At 35.2% G+C, this 14,209-nt stretch overlaps 1 protein-coding gene across 4 annotated transcripts in view; it reads left to right on the plus strand.

The window, feature by feature from the left end:
* The window catches only part of IDE (insulin degrading enzyme), a 68,611-nt gene that overhangs the window by 36,920 nt on the left and 17,482 nt on the right, over positions 1-14,209 (plus strand). For 3 of the 4 annotated variants that reach the window (XM_076338787.1, XM_076338784.1, XM_076338786.1), the window contains exons 13-17: positions 562-684; positions 3,111-3,193; positions 7,626-7,770; positions 10,558-10,668; positions 12,734-12,854. In XM_076338787.1, coding sequence (XP_076194902.1) covers positions 562-684; positions 3,111-3,193; positions 7,626-7,770; positions 10,558-10,668; positions 12,734-12,854 — 583 coding nt within the window. Of the gene's footprint in view, positions 1-561; positions 685-3,110; positions 3,194-7,625; positions 7,771-8,311; positions 8,457-10,557; positions 10,669-12,733; positions 12,855-14,209 lie in introns of all 4 variants that reach the window. The other variant, XM_076338785.1, reaches the window with a different exon arrangement.

Below are 14,209 nucleotides of genomic sequence, written 5' to 3' on the forward strand. Positions count from 1 at the left end.
TGCAACTTAGAAAATGAGTATATTTTGCCAATTAAATGAGCTTCTAAAAATCAAGACTCCAAACAAAGGAGGTGGGCAAATCCTTATTGAAACTTGTTATTGATCTATTCTTTAAGAAGAGATGGCTGTAAAATACACCCTAGAGCTAAATTGGACCTGCCCAGCATGCTTTGAACAGACATTGCATAAGAACACTTCAGTTCCTTTAGCTTGTCCATACCTATGTTCTTGATTAGAATTCTTGTTTATGTATTTAGTTTAATACCTTTATTTAGAGTTCACAGGAGCAGAAAAGAGGCGTAGAACCACCTTCCACTCTACTGTAAACTTTTCAAAATTATTTTTTATCTTCCTCCTTGGAGCATTTCATCCTGCTGATAGCCTACTCCAACTTGGTTTCCCAGATATTTCTCTCTTTCCCTGTTATATCTTAATAGTATTTACACATAAGCTAGTGGAACACATTTTAAAATCTTTTGTTACAGCATAAAATAAATAAGTATATATCCATTAATTAAGCAGAAATTCTACTTAGCCTCATTGTTTCTCCTATTTATCTAGAAATGGCAAAATGCTGACCTGAATGGGAAATTCAAGCTTCCAATGAAGAATGAGTTCATTCCTACTGACTTTGAGATTTTGCCATTGGAAAAAGATGCGACACAGTACCCTGCCCTTGTCAAGGTAAGCTATCTGTATTTGTTCTGTTTGCTAGCTAACCTTCTGGGAAGTTAGCAGTTAATTCCTACGTGTTTTTAAAATACAGATCATGTCATATTCTGACGTATAATAAACAGAAAAGTAAAAAACTAGAAAGACAGTAGAAAGTTCATTCTTGCTAAACTTTGGATTATGGCTATTTGGGTTCCTATGAAAATGAATCTACAAACAGCTTGAACTCTCTTTGTCCTTTTGGAAGTGTGTTAACAATTGATAGAAATAGTATTAAAGCTGTTTATTCAACAGAAGGGTGACTACCTACTCCTACATTTGTTTTTGAGCAGTGTTCAGTAAGTTGAGGGTGTAGACAAAGCTATTCTTTTGTAACTGTGTATGGAAAAAGCTTGTGATTGCATGGAAAAAGGGAGAGAGATGTAAACACGTAAACAAACATCACTCTCCAGTCTCTTGGAAGCATCATTTAATGTTCTCAATACATTTAGCAAATCTCAGTTTTTCTGAGTACCTAAAATTTACTAAAAATTTACTTCTCACTACTAAAGCATAGTTGTCTTTGCTAATGCTCATCTCTGTTCTAGGCTTAGTTGGAGGATAAATAGGAAATGTCTTCTGCAATTACATGTTGTGCCTCAGCTTGAATACTCAATTCAGGAATACTTTTTGCACACTAGATTAAGATAAGTCTAGTGCAAAGACATCTTTCAGGAAAACATTTGTTCTTCACAGAGCATTTTAGATATATACTTGAAGCGGTATTATTAACAGAGGAGGACTTTGAGCATCTGTTAATGTTCATGCTGAACTGAAAACCTAAACTTCATCAGGGACACATACTACAGCTCTATTAAGTAACACTAATTGATTTGCTACAGGAATTTGGTGGTCCTTCAGTGGCTCTGTAGCAACTAGGCAATCGATCCACACAAAAGCTTTGCTTTAAGGCATCACTGCTTTAGAAATGTATTTGCTTCTAGTTTTTCCTTTCCCTTTAAAATATGTTTTCTGAGGGAAAATGTTTTTAATCTTCTGTACTTGATGAAATAGACATTATCTATTTTGGCTGCATCTCTTTTATTTTCTCCTCAGCTGTATGTCTGTGCCATTTTTCTTTTGTGGCCCCTGGCAGTTGTCTGACCCCACAGCAAAACATTGCAAGAACTAAATAAGCAGAGATGAGCTGTACAAAAAAGGCAATTTTTCTGCTGTTTTATATGTCTAAGTGAGCTTACTATGGACTGGACCAGTGTTGTGGAGAAAGGGAGGGACGGGAATGTAAGTGCAGGAACAGGATGGCCGTTTTCACTGGCAGCATGTTACTAGGTCACCTCTGTTGTAATGGCACATCTTGCCTGAAAAACCCTCAGGAAAGAGGGCAGTTAGGATATGGGCTTTGACCTGAGGGCCAAATGGCTACTATGGACTGCAGCTAGCGATCTCCAGCTGTTGGATCAGGTCTCCAGTACTACAGACAGACTCTACTGTTTATCATTCTGTCCCTGATAAAAGATGTATTCTAAACTGCGTAGTAGAATAAAAATTTTGTTGTCTCTGAGAGAAGCTGTAATTTGGCTTTTTAGTATGAGTCGAATATTGTGTAGAGGAAGGTGTAGCTGTAAGAGATGAGACTTTTTTCTTTTATGCAAAAAGGAGGAGGAAAATACCACGCCAAATCCCTGAGAAGCAAAGAACATCTGCTCAAAAATATGAGAAAGAGAAATAATTTTACATTTAAAAGTTCTCTCTTCTTACATATAGCAATTTAAAGAAAAGGTGTTGGGGAGATAAAGTTAACTAGAGTTGGAACAGAGAGAGAATATCTATTTCACAGCTTTTCTGGGAGAAAAAGCAATCGGGGAGGTTGTTTAGATTCTTTCCTGTACTAGGAGATTATTCTAAAAAATTTTGGTGACAGATCTTTTAACTAATTTCCAACTAGTTTTACTATTTTTTCTAAATGTGTATATGTTTTTGTTACCAGTGTTACTTTAAAACAACATATAATGTGTGAATTTTTTACTAAAAGCATTAAATACACAATCATATTCTTAGTCTAAAACATGTAACTATATGCTGCTGTAGTGCTGCGTAATGGCACATCTTTTAATGCCAGCATTAACACGGAATTTTGTGAAGCTAACTCTATATTTGTCTTTGATCACTCCTGCTCTAGAAAAGTAGTTCCCATTTTGATCATAAGCTCATTCACAATGCTGCAGCCATTTAACTGCTTGTTAAGGTGACATACAGTAAGAAGAGGGTCTCAATAAGGATAGATGGATGTATACACAATTGTATATAGCAAGAATATGAATTTAAGGGGACAACACTAAACTGAGATTTGAAATGGTGAAGAGACTTTTTTTAAAAATAGCATAATATATTACAGTTAAAAGTTAGGTGACTTAACAAAACCTCTTTTCTTGACACAGGACACTGCTATGAGCAAACTATGGTTCAAGCAAGATGACAAATTTTTTTTGCCAAAAGCTTGTCTCAACTTTGAATTTTTCAGGTATGCAATGTTAAGTGTATCACATAAATTGCTCTCCAAAAGTTTCTTGTTTGTTGGGAATCTGCACTGCTGTGGCAAAAACTTTCTTGTATGTATTGAGGCTTTAAAACATTTGTCCTTACTTGGGAATATGCAATAAGATATGGATAGCAGGAAGGCTCATGCAAGTTATGCGGTAGTTGAGTAGCAAGCAGTTTGAGGTGCTCCATCTATACTAACAGGAAAAGTTTATCTAAAAATACTTTTAAAACAAATTTTCTTGTATGTTTTATTTGCTATACTTGAAATATGCCTATCAATAGGACCTACTACATACTGCAATATACCTCTTTAAAAATGGGTGTGTATTATTTTTAATTAATGACTAAATCGCAACTATTCTAAGATAGTGTTTTCTTTAAAAAATGCTGTTCTGATAATGGGTTTAGGTTCAAATTCTGTTTTAATTTGCATAATGCAAGCCAGTATAAAATTATAAGTGCTTAAAATTGTGGGATTTTATTTAACTGACACCAACAACTGTTTTGTGGTTTTTTTTTTTTAGAAGAACACCGTCTGTGTTATCAATGAATGTGTGATTCTCACCTCAATATGCATGATAAAGTGCTGTAATGTTAATTCTGGTCTTGCATTATTTTCGTCACAGGAAAATTACCTTTTTTTTTTAAGTGAGCATGACAATGATGTACCTTCTTAGTGTTCCTTTCAAATAATAATTTCTAACTTTTGAATTAAAAAAAATACTGCTGTCTTTAGAGTGCAGCTATTTATGTGCTGGACTACTGAAAGTGAAAATAATTTCAGGAACTCTCCTCTTTTGGCCTAATTAAATGATTCAGTGATATTGCTGGAAAGGCTATTATGTTGGCTCTGATAGATGCTCATAGATGCACTGTTGAGTCCTTGTTTTGAGTGAGCACTTTTTCTTGGCAGAATTTTAGACTGAGGGTTTTTTCAGAGAGCGTCAGATCTTGGTGCTGGTGTTGGTACTAGTTGGGGGAAAATAGGTTGCCTGGGCATCTCCTTTCTTTTTGCTTTTTGAAACCACAGGGCAAATGTTACAACTGTTTCAACTTCGATGTGTCAGGAAATGGAAGATCAAAATGGTAACTGCCCATCTCTTATTCAGAGAACAACAATTGCGATACATTGCTTTCTTTGTTCATACCTGGTGGCTTTCCCTTGTGCTATGTTTGGCCAAAATCCAAAATAGGATTTTATTGATGGACGCTGAGTTTATGTTATGCAGTTGTGGGGGGTTTTTTTAATCAATTCCAAATGACCTATGAGTGATCCAATCTCTAGACCAGTTTGTGAATGATTAAAAGATAATAATTGATTTTATGTAGAGCACACAAAGGTATAAGTATGCACACATACACCTAATATCATAGAATCATAGAATGGTTTGGGTTGAAAGTGACCTTTAAAGGTCACTTAGTCCAACCCTCCTGCAATGAGCAGGGACATCTTCACCTAGATATGTGGTGATAGTCTTTCCCAGCTAGATTTGTACTTCCATCTCAGTGAGCCCTTTTAAAAAGCCAGGAGTACTTGAGCTTTGCTGACTAATGTAATGAAATGATTTGCCTCTTTCCTCCTAGGAATGGTTACAGGTGGAAAGCTGGCTTTTTTCTTAGGGTTGGGCGCGAGGATTCTTTCCTTTTCTTTAAAAATAAGACGGTAATTGTATATGAACGGATGTGAGATTTTAGCAATATTGGGTACATCATCTCCAAAAGAAGTTGTAAGCAGGTTTGTCTGGTTTTGATACTTAAGAAAATTCTTAGTGAATCTCTCTGAGACTGGTCATGCTGATGGTCATTGGAGGAAATGATGAAATGTATAGTGTTTATTCATGAGTCTTGATGAAATTACCCATAGCTCTTGTGGCCAAGTGAATTGGTGAATAAAGCCATCTTAATAACATGGGTTTTCATAAAAAGTTTTAGCCTCAATTCTAGATCAGAATATGATGGCTATGCTGCCTTGTAGCAGATTACAAGAGTCTGTTCACACTACAGACTGCTTCAGTAAGGTAGAAAAAACTAGGAGGATTTCTTCTGCCTGCAGCCCTGATCATCACAAATCATTGGAAGAATTCCTGACCCAGATGTTATAGCAGCAACTGCTGCATAGATGAATTAAGAGGAAGTTGATGAGGGTGGTTTCTGCCTCAAACGTACAAATCCAGTAGGAACGATCTGAGTATATGAATGTCTTGAAGTTACCTTGTTCCAAAACTGAAAATCCTTACATGGCCCAAGTCTTGCATTAAAGAAACACCACTGTAAAAACCTCTGACATGGGACTTATCATCCAGCCTAAAGGATAATGATAAGCTTTTGCTTTTGTATGAATTATGACTGAAGAGCTCAACAAGTATCCTTTTTTAAAAGGAAGCAAAATAACAATGTAATGTGCTGTTATTTTGGAAACTTTCTAAAGGTAGTTATAAACTCTGCACTTAAAGTTTCCCAAGGTTTAGAGAGATGGATGTTAAAAATAAAAGTAATTAGCATTGTAATTGGATACTTGCTACCTTCCAGTTTAAGAAATACTTAAAGCAACTTGAGTTGCGCAAAGATAACCCAGGATCAACACTTCAGTGTTGATTCCAGCTACGTCACTTACAGCTCTTGTTTGAAAGGGGAAAAGACTAGACTTTAAGATTTTTCAAATACGCTATGAGTGATTGAGTTGTTCTGCTTCCTCAAGTCTAGTCAAAAAAAGGTAAACTAGAAATAAGCATTTATTTACAAAGTTGTCAGTAATAGAAGGCAACTCCCAGAACAGTGTTACAATAATTGTTTTCTGTTGTTTTTCACTTGAGGATTAATGATTTAGTAGTCTTCGTTATTTTCAAAACTCCCTGTTGGCCTTTGCCAGCTAAATGAGTATACAGAAGTTATAACTGATGCAGACATAGTAATCGCTCAGACTGATTAAGTCTCTATTCTAGTATCAAAATGGAAAAGAATATAACGAGTTTGGAGGAAGGTTTATGATAACGTAGGATTGACCTACATATTGCTTTGAATTCAGTCTTAATTAAAAAATTCAATATTAATTGGCTTTGCATCATTGGGCATATTGAAATTGCTTGGTTTTGGGAAATTCTCATTGTAGGGAGAAATGCAAATAGCAGTCGTTTGTTTTTGTTTTGTTTTTTTTTTTTTAAACTGACCTGTTTGCTTAAGTTACACAAGTCCAAGCCCAGAATAATTAACCCAGTGGTAGTAAAAAAACATATCCTAGGCTAAGATTTCAGAATATAGTAGGCTCTGCTTCTCTAATAGATTTTTTTTTTTTTTTTTTTAAAATCTCTTCCCATGCTTCCTTTCCTTAATCTAAAAGGAAGAAGTAGTCAAGGCCTTATTAAAAACTATTAGTAACCTTCTTAAAAATACCTTTGCAATGTATTTTTAAAGTTATCAGCATGTGTGTTGTGGTGATGTGATCTTTGTTTTACTACATTAATGTTGGTGTACACCATGAAATACTATGCTATAAAGGCGTAAAAATATATAATAGTGTGTCTCTGAATATGACCATTAGTGACTGCTTAGGGAAAATAAATGCAAATAGCATGGTTTTGAATTGTAAGCCATATCCTGACAGCAAATTGTTTTAATACTGCTGATTATTTCTGTGAAATTGATAATGAATTTACATGCACTTCAGAAACTTTGGAAATAAATATTCAATTGTAGTACAAATAACTTGTCTTGACTTTGCAAATGTTTAAAACACGCAGATGGTTAACAATTAGCGCAGTTGAAACATGGCTTGAGTCTGAGTTGCATTTCTCTTTTTGAGAAATTTGCGACAGTATTGTATGGGATCAGATGCTCCTAATACAACAGTAGAGCTTGTATAGTTGTTGCCATTAAAAAGATAACAAAAAATTACGGTGGTATGAAAATGGGTATGCCAGACTTCTTTTCTGAGCTGAACTTAGCATGTACTGCATATTTTTCATACCACAAATTGCTAATCACTTAATTTTTGTAATAGAAACTACTTTGTTTTCTGATAGTGTAGAAGTATTAATTAAATTAATGTCCAGTACGTGGGCTTCCATTTCAGTCTATTAAATTATGTTGGTTATTCAGGGCGTATTTAGTTTATTTTACTCCTGGTGAATTCTGACTGTGCAGCAAAGTAAATATAACATGTCTTGATTTATGAGCGCAAATAAGAGAATATCTCTGGAGTCTTCAATGTATTTAGGCATCGCTCAAACCATAAGCAAGCTAAATAATTATTTTCAGGTATGTTCATATTTGGCTTCAAAATAGCAATCCTTCATAATGGGATCCATCAGCATACTCACAGTAAATATTGTTTCCTTCAGATCAGACTTAAAAGGCCAAAAGAAACTGAGAAATAATTTTAAACTGCATATTTTACTTTCAACATTTTCTTCCAGCCCATTTGCTTACGTGGATCCCTTGCATTGTAACATGGCCTATTTGTACCTTGAACTACTCAAAGACTCCCTCAACGAGTATGCATATGCAGCAGAACTAGCTGGCTTGAACTATGATCTCCAAAATACCATCTATGGGATGTATGTAAGTACCCAAATCAAGGAAAAGCTTAGAGCCTTAAAACTACTTCCACTCATCAACATTTTTATATTGATTTGATGGAAGGACTTTTATTTATAAAATGGGTCTAAGGCTGTTACTCCTTTTGATCTTGGTTATTAACCATCCTTTCTTTAATTTGAATTTTAAGTTGAGTTGAATTTTGTTCAAAGTCTTCAACAATCTTTCCATTCATATTAAGCAAATTTTCTTCTTTATTTTTATATCATTCATGAAATTAATTAGTTGTAAGATTTGTTCCTCCACTTAAAAAAAGAAAAAAGCAACCCTAATCCAAGCTTACATATTTATTTCAGTTTGTCAGATATCTACTAAAAACTTTCTGACTGATGGGGCAGAAGACCCCCTTTTCATGCTATTAAATAAACGGTACACTTCAGCTTTCCTGTTCAAGAACTACTGATCATGAGGCTGCATATACATACTCTTCAGTCATGTTTCTTCATCCATTACTTTGTCACTGCTTGAGGTATCAAAGCATTTCTTTTGTTTTTCTTTTTGTTAGTCGCTACATTTATGCTGATCCTCTCCATTGCAACATGACATACCTGTTTATCAGGTTATTGAAGGATGATTTAAAAGAGTATACATATGCAGCACGCCTCTCAGGTTTGATCTATGGCATTGCATCAGGAATGAATGCAATACTTGTAAGTAAGAAAAAAACGCAGGAGGAAATGAAACAGCTTGGGAGTTGTTGAGCTTGGAGAAAACATTTGACATCGGCATTTCTAAACGAGATGGTTAATGTTTTTGTCCTTGCATATATCTCATGAATTAAAGGCAAAGCAAAACTGTATTTTAATTGGTACTGAGTGACCTGTTTAAGATTGCAGTGTCTTGTGAACATGTGTGCAGTGCAATTGTTGCATTCTAGTTCACATTTTGACTTGCTTGCATGGTAATCTTGAAAGTACTATTGCTGGTTTCTATATAAAAAGATTAACTTTTCTGTTGAATGAATCTCAACTTTACAGATTTTGTTATAATTCTCTAATTCTGCTGTAGTGAGCTGTGGAAATGGATTGTGCATGTGTTCATTAGAATGCAATGCTGGATATTATGGCTTTTCCTTAGTGTTTGTTTTTATTACGTGTTTTATAATGCTGACAATACTTGATAAATAGTGGTATTATGATAAATGGTTATTTCTTACTCAGCTCCTCCTATGAGTTTTATGATAGATTTTAATAGTCTCTTTTGAAGTTCTGTTAAAAGCTTTTAGTAACCATCATTTTATACCAAAATGTGTTTTGAAATTTCCTGTAGAAGTATTATTTTCCAAAGCATCTTAAAAAGAGAATATACTGTATATTGTCTTTACATTTCTGTATGAAAGAGAGTGCTGCAATTTCTTTTTTTTTTATCCAATGCAAATCTCATTTTCTGGTAACATTCACTTAACTTACTGCAAACATGGTTACCTATTCTCAGTTTCAAAGCTTGCTGATGTTTCCATGGTCAGAGTTTAATTCCTTTAAAAAAAAAAAAAAAAAAGGGGGTGGGGTGGGTGTAGTCGTCTTCATTTTTAGTCACAGTTTAGAAGTTTAGAGTTATTTTAAATATTAGTTGTTTTTTGTAGGGTCTTTATATTCTTCTGCTGTAAAGATTCTATTTTCGCGTATTAAAATCAGTTTACTCCATTTTGATATCTGGGAACTTCTAATATTCTTTTCTATGTCGTGAGAAGTTTTATTGTCAATAGCTGTAACTGTACAATGTTGATACTTGTAAGCGAGGGCAGATGCTACACTGAAAACAATCGCCCATGCTGACTGTTGAACAGTTTGGGTTCTTACGCTAATTTAGGATATCAGACTTTGTCATAAATCCATTTGTGATAGCTTTTTCTTCAAATTCATGGTTCTGGTATGTTTCAGTAACTATAGAAGAAAAAATTCTTCCTGCTGGAAAGCAGGAATTCACCTGTATGTTGGTTTGTGTCCTAAAGTTTAGCTTTACCCTTAATAATTAAACTGCACAAATCCAATTAAATTCCTGTTTGGAGATACCAAATTTTGAAGGTTTTTTTCCCCAAAAAAGGTCGCCTAATGCCTTTTTTTCACTAGACAAACTTTCTGTAGCTTGATGCAATCGTATAGTCATTCTTAAGTTTCTATGTTGTTTTTTTAAATGACCAAGTTTATTTCATGTATACTTTCAAAAAAAATGTGTATGATCAGATCAATATCTCATTACGATTGTAGACTAACCTGGTGTTTCAGCCCAGCACCATCCTGGTTATAACTTGTACTGCTGTTGACAATACCCCTTTTCTTGTAGTACTGTTTACTTCCCCTTACATAAAATATTTTTTTGAGCAACAAGATAAACATGAAAAAAGGTTAAAAGTAAATTGGAGAGAATATTTAAGAAGGCTGTGAATCTGGATTTCATTAAAAACCTAGCGTAAAACAATTTCAGTACTCCAAATGTACAGTTTACTGACTGGACTCAATACTTGTAATCATTTAAAAATCTGTATTCTGAGTACAGTTTGCTTACATCAACATGAAATTACATTAATCCTCTGCATTCATAACTCCTGGGCAAATATGCAATATTATATTCATCGGTTAGTTATCTTTTGATGGGTAAAGGGATTTTATTTCAGAATGAGTTAATGTTGAATAACGTTGAATTTAGAGTAAGTGTTGAAAAGTGTATTGTTCACTGAATTATACAAGACTTGGTAATTGTTTTATTCTTTTATCTTCCACATTTAAAGCAAATTATGCGCTTTTTCCATAGCTTTCTGTAAAAGGTTATAATGACAAGCAACATATCTTGCTCAAGAAGATCATTGAGAAAATGGCTACTTTTGAGATTGATGAAAAACGATTTGAAATTATCAAGGAAGCGGTAAGCTTACATGAGAAATTTACATTTTGGAGTAATTTAAAATTGAATGCATTGACTTGAAATGAAATCTGAGGGCTGATTATCCATGGAAGTACAGAGTGAAATTCTGCCTCATTGGGACTGCAGAAGCTTTTTTCTTTTGTCTTTTTTGTGGCCATGAGTTCCCCGGAGTGTTTATATTACATTCTTTGGTTAAAAATAACTGGCCCTGGAATATTCTTTCAGTTGGTCTTTCTTATGATTGATCAAGGGATTGCAACTTGCTTTGATAGTAGAAATCTAAGAAGGGGGGTGGAGGGGGTGGAAATCTTAACTTTATGTCCTGTTTTACAATTTGGAAAGGCCCCAATGGGATCTAGCCATAAAAGAAGGGGAAAAGGGATGAAGGGGGAAAGGAAGTGTTGAAAAGATTTTCAACATTTCTTCTCCCCAGATGTGAAGAGGAGCTCTGCTCCTGGGCCAGGGTCCTTTGGTGCAAAAGTAACCAGCTGGTTAAGTACATGCTGACTTCTGGAAGTCTCACTTCCTAAATTTAATGACTGACCTATATATATGGAATGTAAGTTAGATTATTTTTTTTTTAGCTCCTGAAGTAAATTTATGAACGGTGATTACATTTGCTAAGCCAAGCAAGATACATAACTGTTCTTCCGGTGCTTTCTTTAGAGCAAGACAGAGGTAAAACAAAGGAAATGAACAAATTGGATATTGGCACTCACAGCAGTGAGTTGTTGTGGAGGTATAAATGGGTGCACAAGGATTAGACTGGTGTTGGGGAACAGGCTGACTTCTGGCCCAGAAAGCTTGCAGGTAGTCTGCAGTAGATGAGAGACCTAGGGCTGCAGGGATGATTGCTCCATGCTTGCTATAGTCTTACTTTAACCCTCTGCTGCTGGTGATTTTTGAACAGGTGAGTGGCCTAGACAGACGCCAAGGCCATCTTTAGTTCATTACTATTTAGTAGGAAATTCTAAGCAGGTGGACATAAAAAAATGAGGTAGATTTATTATAACAGCACTTTATTTAGGGCTCTGTGTACCTAAAATACATTAATTGTCTGGAAAGTTTTAACTGGATGTGACAAATGTCAAGGTAAAAAAACCCAAGCCACAGTTCTGTGAATGATCTGTTTTGGATGTTTTTCTTCTAGTTTAAGATGTTTCTCTGATTGTCTTTACAGTTCCCTTGAACTTTGTATTATGCATGTTTTGTCATTTTATAGACTTTTGTTACATAGGCTGTTTGTGTATGTAAAATAAGGACAAAATACAAAAAAGTCAAATCGGATGGGGAGATTGCAGTTTTTCCCCTCACGTCTACACTTAAGAGATGAGGGAGATATCAGCTTCTGGCTTCTGTTTGGAACAGATAGAAGGATGCATCCTCAGCAACTTCATGCTCTCTGTTTCTCAGTCATGTGCCCTGAAATGAGTTACTTTTCTCCTGTACTGGAAACGATCCCAGCTTGCTAAAACTATTAGTTTGCACTTTCCAGTTCCCCTGGTAGAGGAAAAAGGGGTTTGCTTATTTTGTAAAGGTGCAGCTGGACTAGAAAGGAGTTTCTTTGGAGAAGCTCGCTGATTCTTCTCTCATACCTCCTTTATCCAGGCAAAGAATGCAAAGAATTTCCCAGATGCTCCTGTATTTTTCTATATAGTCAGCCGAGGGAAGCAACTGGGAGAAAAATACATGTTCTGTTAGTGATATTCCCCCACTCCCGGACAGTCGTCACAGAATGTGTATTTCCTGGGTAGAGCAACTTGATCTAAAGATTTATTTAGGTCTAACTGCAGTAATTTAATTTCCAGTCATTAATTTTATGGAGAAGTTTGATTTCACGCTCATTTCAACTATCTTAATGGTTACTGCTTAATCCGTAGGTTCAGAAGCCCACATTATTACTAAGGTAATTGAACACAATTTTTTAACAGGTCTAACAAGCGAGACAATGTTCTTGAGATTTGAAATGTATCTTTTTGATGGTACACAAAGTTGAGAGTAGAAGGTCAATATTTTATGTTTAGAAATAGAGTTCTACAATTTGAACTTAATTATTTTGTTTTAGTACATGAGATCGCTTAACAACTTCAGGGCTGAACAGCCTCACCAGCATGCAATGTATTATCTCCGACTCCTGATGACAGAAGTTGCTTGGACCAAAGATGAATTAAAAGAAGCTCTAGATGGTAATGTTCTGCCAGTTTTAAACTTTATTATTTTTATTTTTTCTTATGGAAAATGTCTTGTTACTAAACTAATGAAGGTACCTATTTTGAACTCTGTGCCCATTATTCAAGTGAAGCCCCTGCAGTGCCAGACCTGAGCTGATGCTGGTGGATGTCGATGCGTCTGCACTTGTCCTCCAGTTTCTAGAAAGCATAGTAGTTCAGACAAAAGGCCTCAAATGGCAAAACTTGCACGGCTTTGTGGGCATGAGCCTGGGTATGGTGAATCCAGTGCTTAACCAACACGGCTAAAATCATTTGGCTCTAGTTGACATCTTGCAGACACATTGGAGTGTATCTGCGTTGTACTCCCCAATGTGCATACTATTTTGTTTTTTCCGTTATCAGGGAATCCTAACTCCTGTTTCTGTAGATAATAAAGAAAAAATATATAAGTTCTGTAAATAATAATGACAATAAAGAATAAAGAACATTGTGGTTCTTACAAAGAGCAGGCACCTCATTATATTTGGAAGAAGAGGAAATTTCAAATTAAGAGATTTAATTGATTTTAGTAATAGCTGAAGAACTCTTCCCTACCTGTATCTTACTGTGTTACAACAAAAGGCTGTTACTGGGACAGTTTGCAAAATATCTTGTAATATCTTTTTGGAATACACCGAGACATTCTTTTCAAGAAGAATACCTGGCTTTTGTATTTATTTGAGGGGGTGAATTCAGAATACATGTCCACAGTTGTCAGACTGACACATACTATACTGTTTGAAGTTGTGATGCTGAAAACTGCTTCATTAAAACAGATCATCTATAGAGATGCCCTGAGCCGGCTGCACAGGGGTGTGTGTTTTTTCTACAGGATTGCTCCAGGATAGAAATACAAATGTTTAGTTGTGTAGCTTCTTGAATGATTGCAGGTGTATCTGAGATTACAGGCAGCACTGGCACGACTGCTAAAGTCAGTGACAAAACTAATGCTGATTTTCACGGCAGTGGGTTCAGCTGTGTGTAGGTCATTCCTTTTTTAATGACTACTGAATTTTAAAAAAATAAGAGATTCTCTGTTCCGTGTGTAAGTTGTCTTTATAAGATTAATGCTACTATATTCAGCATAAGAATGGCTAAAAATAGAATGCTGGAAAGGAATACTGTCTACTTAGCACTGCTGGAAATCTGCTTGAAATACAAGGATTTTACGCATGATTTTTTTTTCCTCTTTTCCTCTCTCACACTCAATGTGACCGTAATCTTTTGCACTATTAATAAGCAATTCTAGAGGCAAAAATTAAGATTAGGATTATACAACAATAAAAAGTTGATTTGGAATCAGGGAAAAATGTGGAAATGAATTTTTTACT

The sequence above is a fragment of the Aptenodytes patagonicus genome, chromosome 5 (genome assembly GCF_965638725.1).
Source record: "Aptenodytes patagonicus chromosome 5, bAptPat1.pri.cur, whole genome shotgun sequence".
Lineage (NCBI taxonomy): Eukaryota > Metazoa > Chordata > Aves > Sphenisciformes > Spheniscidae > Aptenodytes > Aptenodytes patagonicus.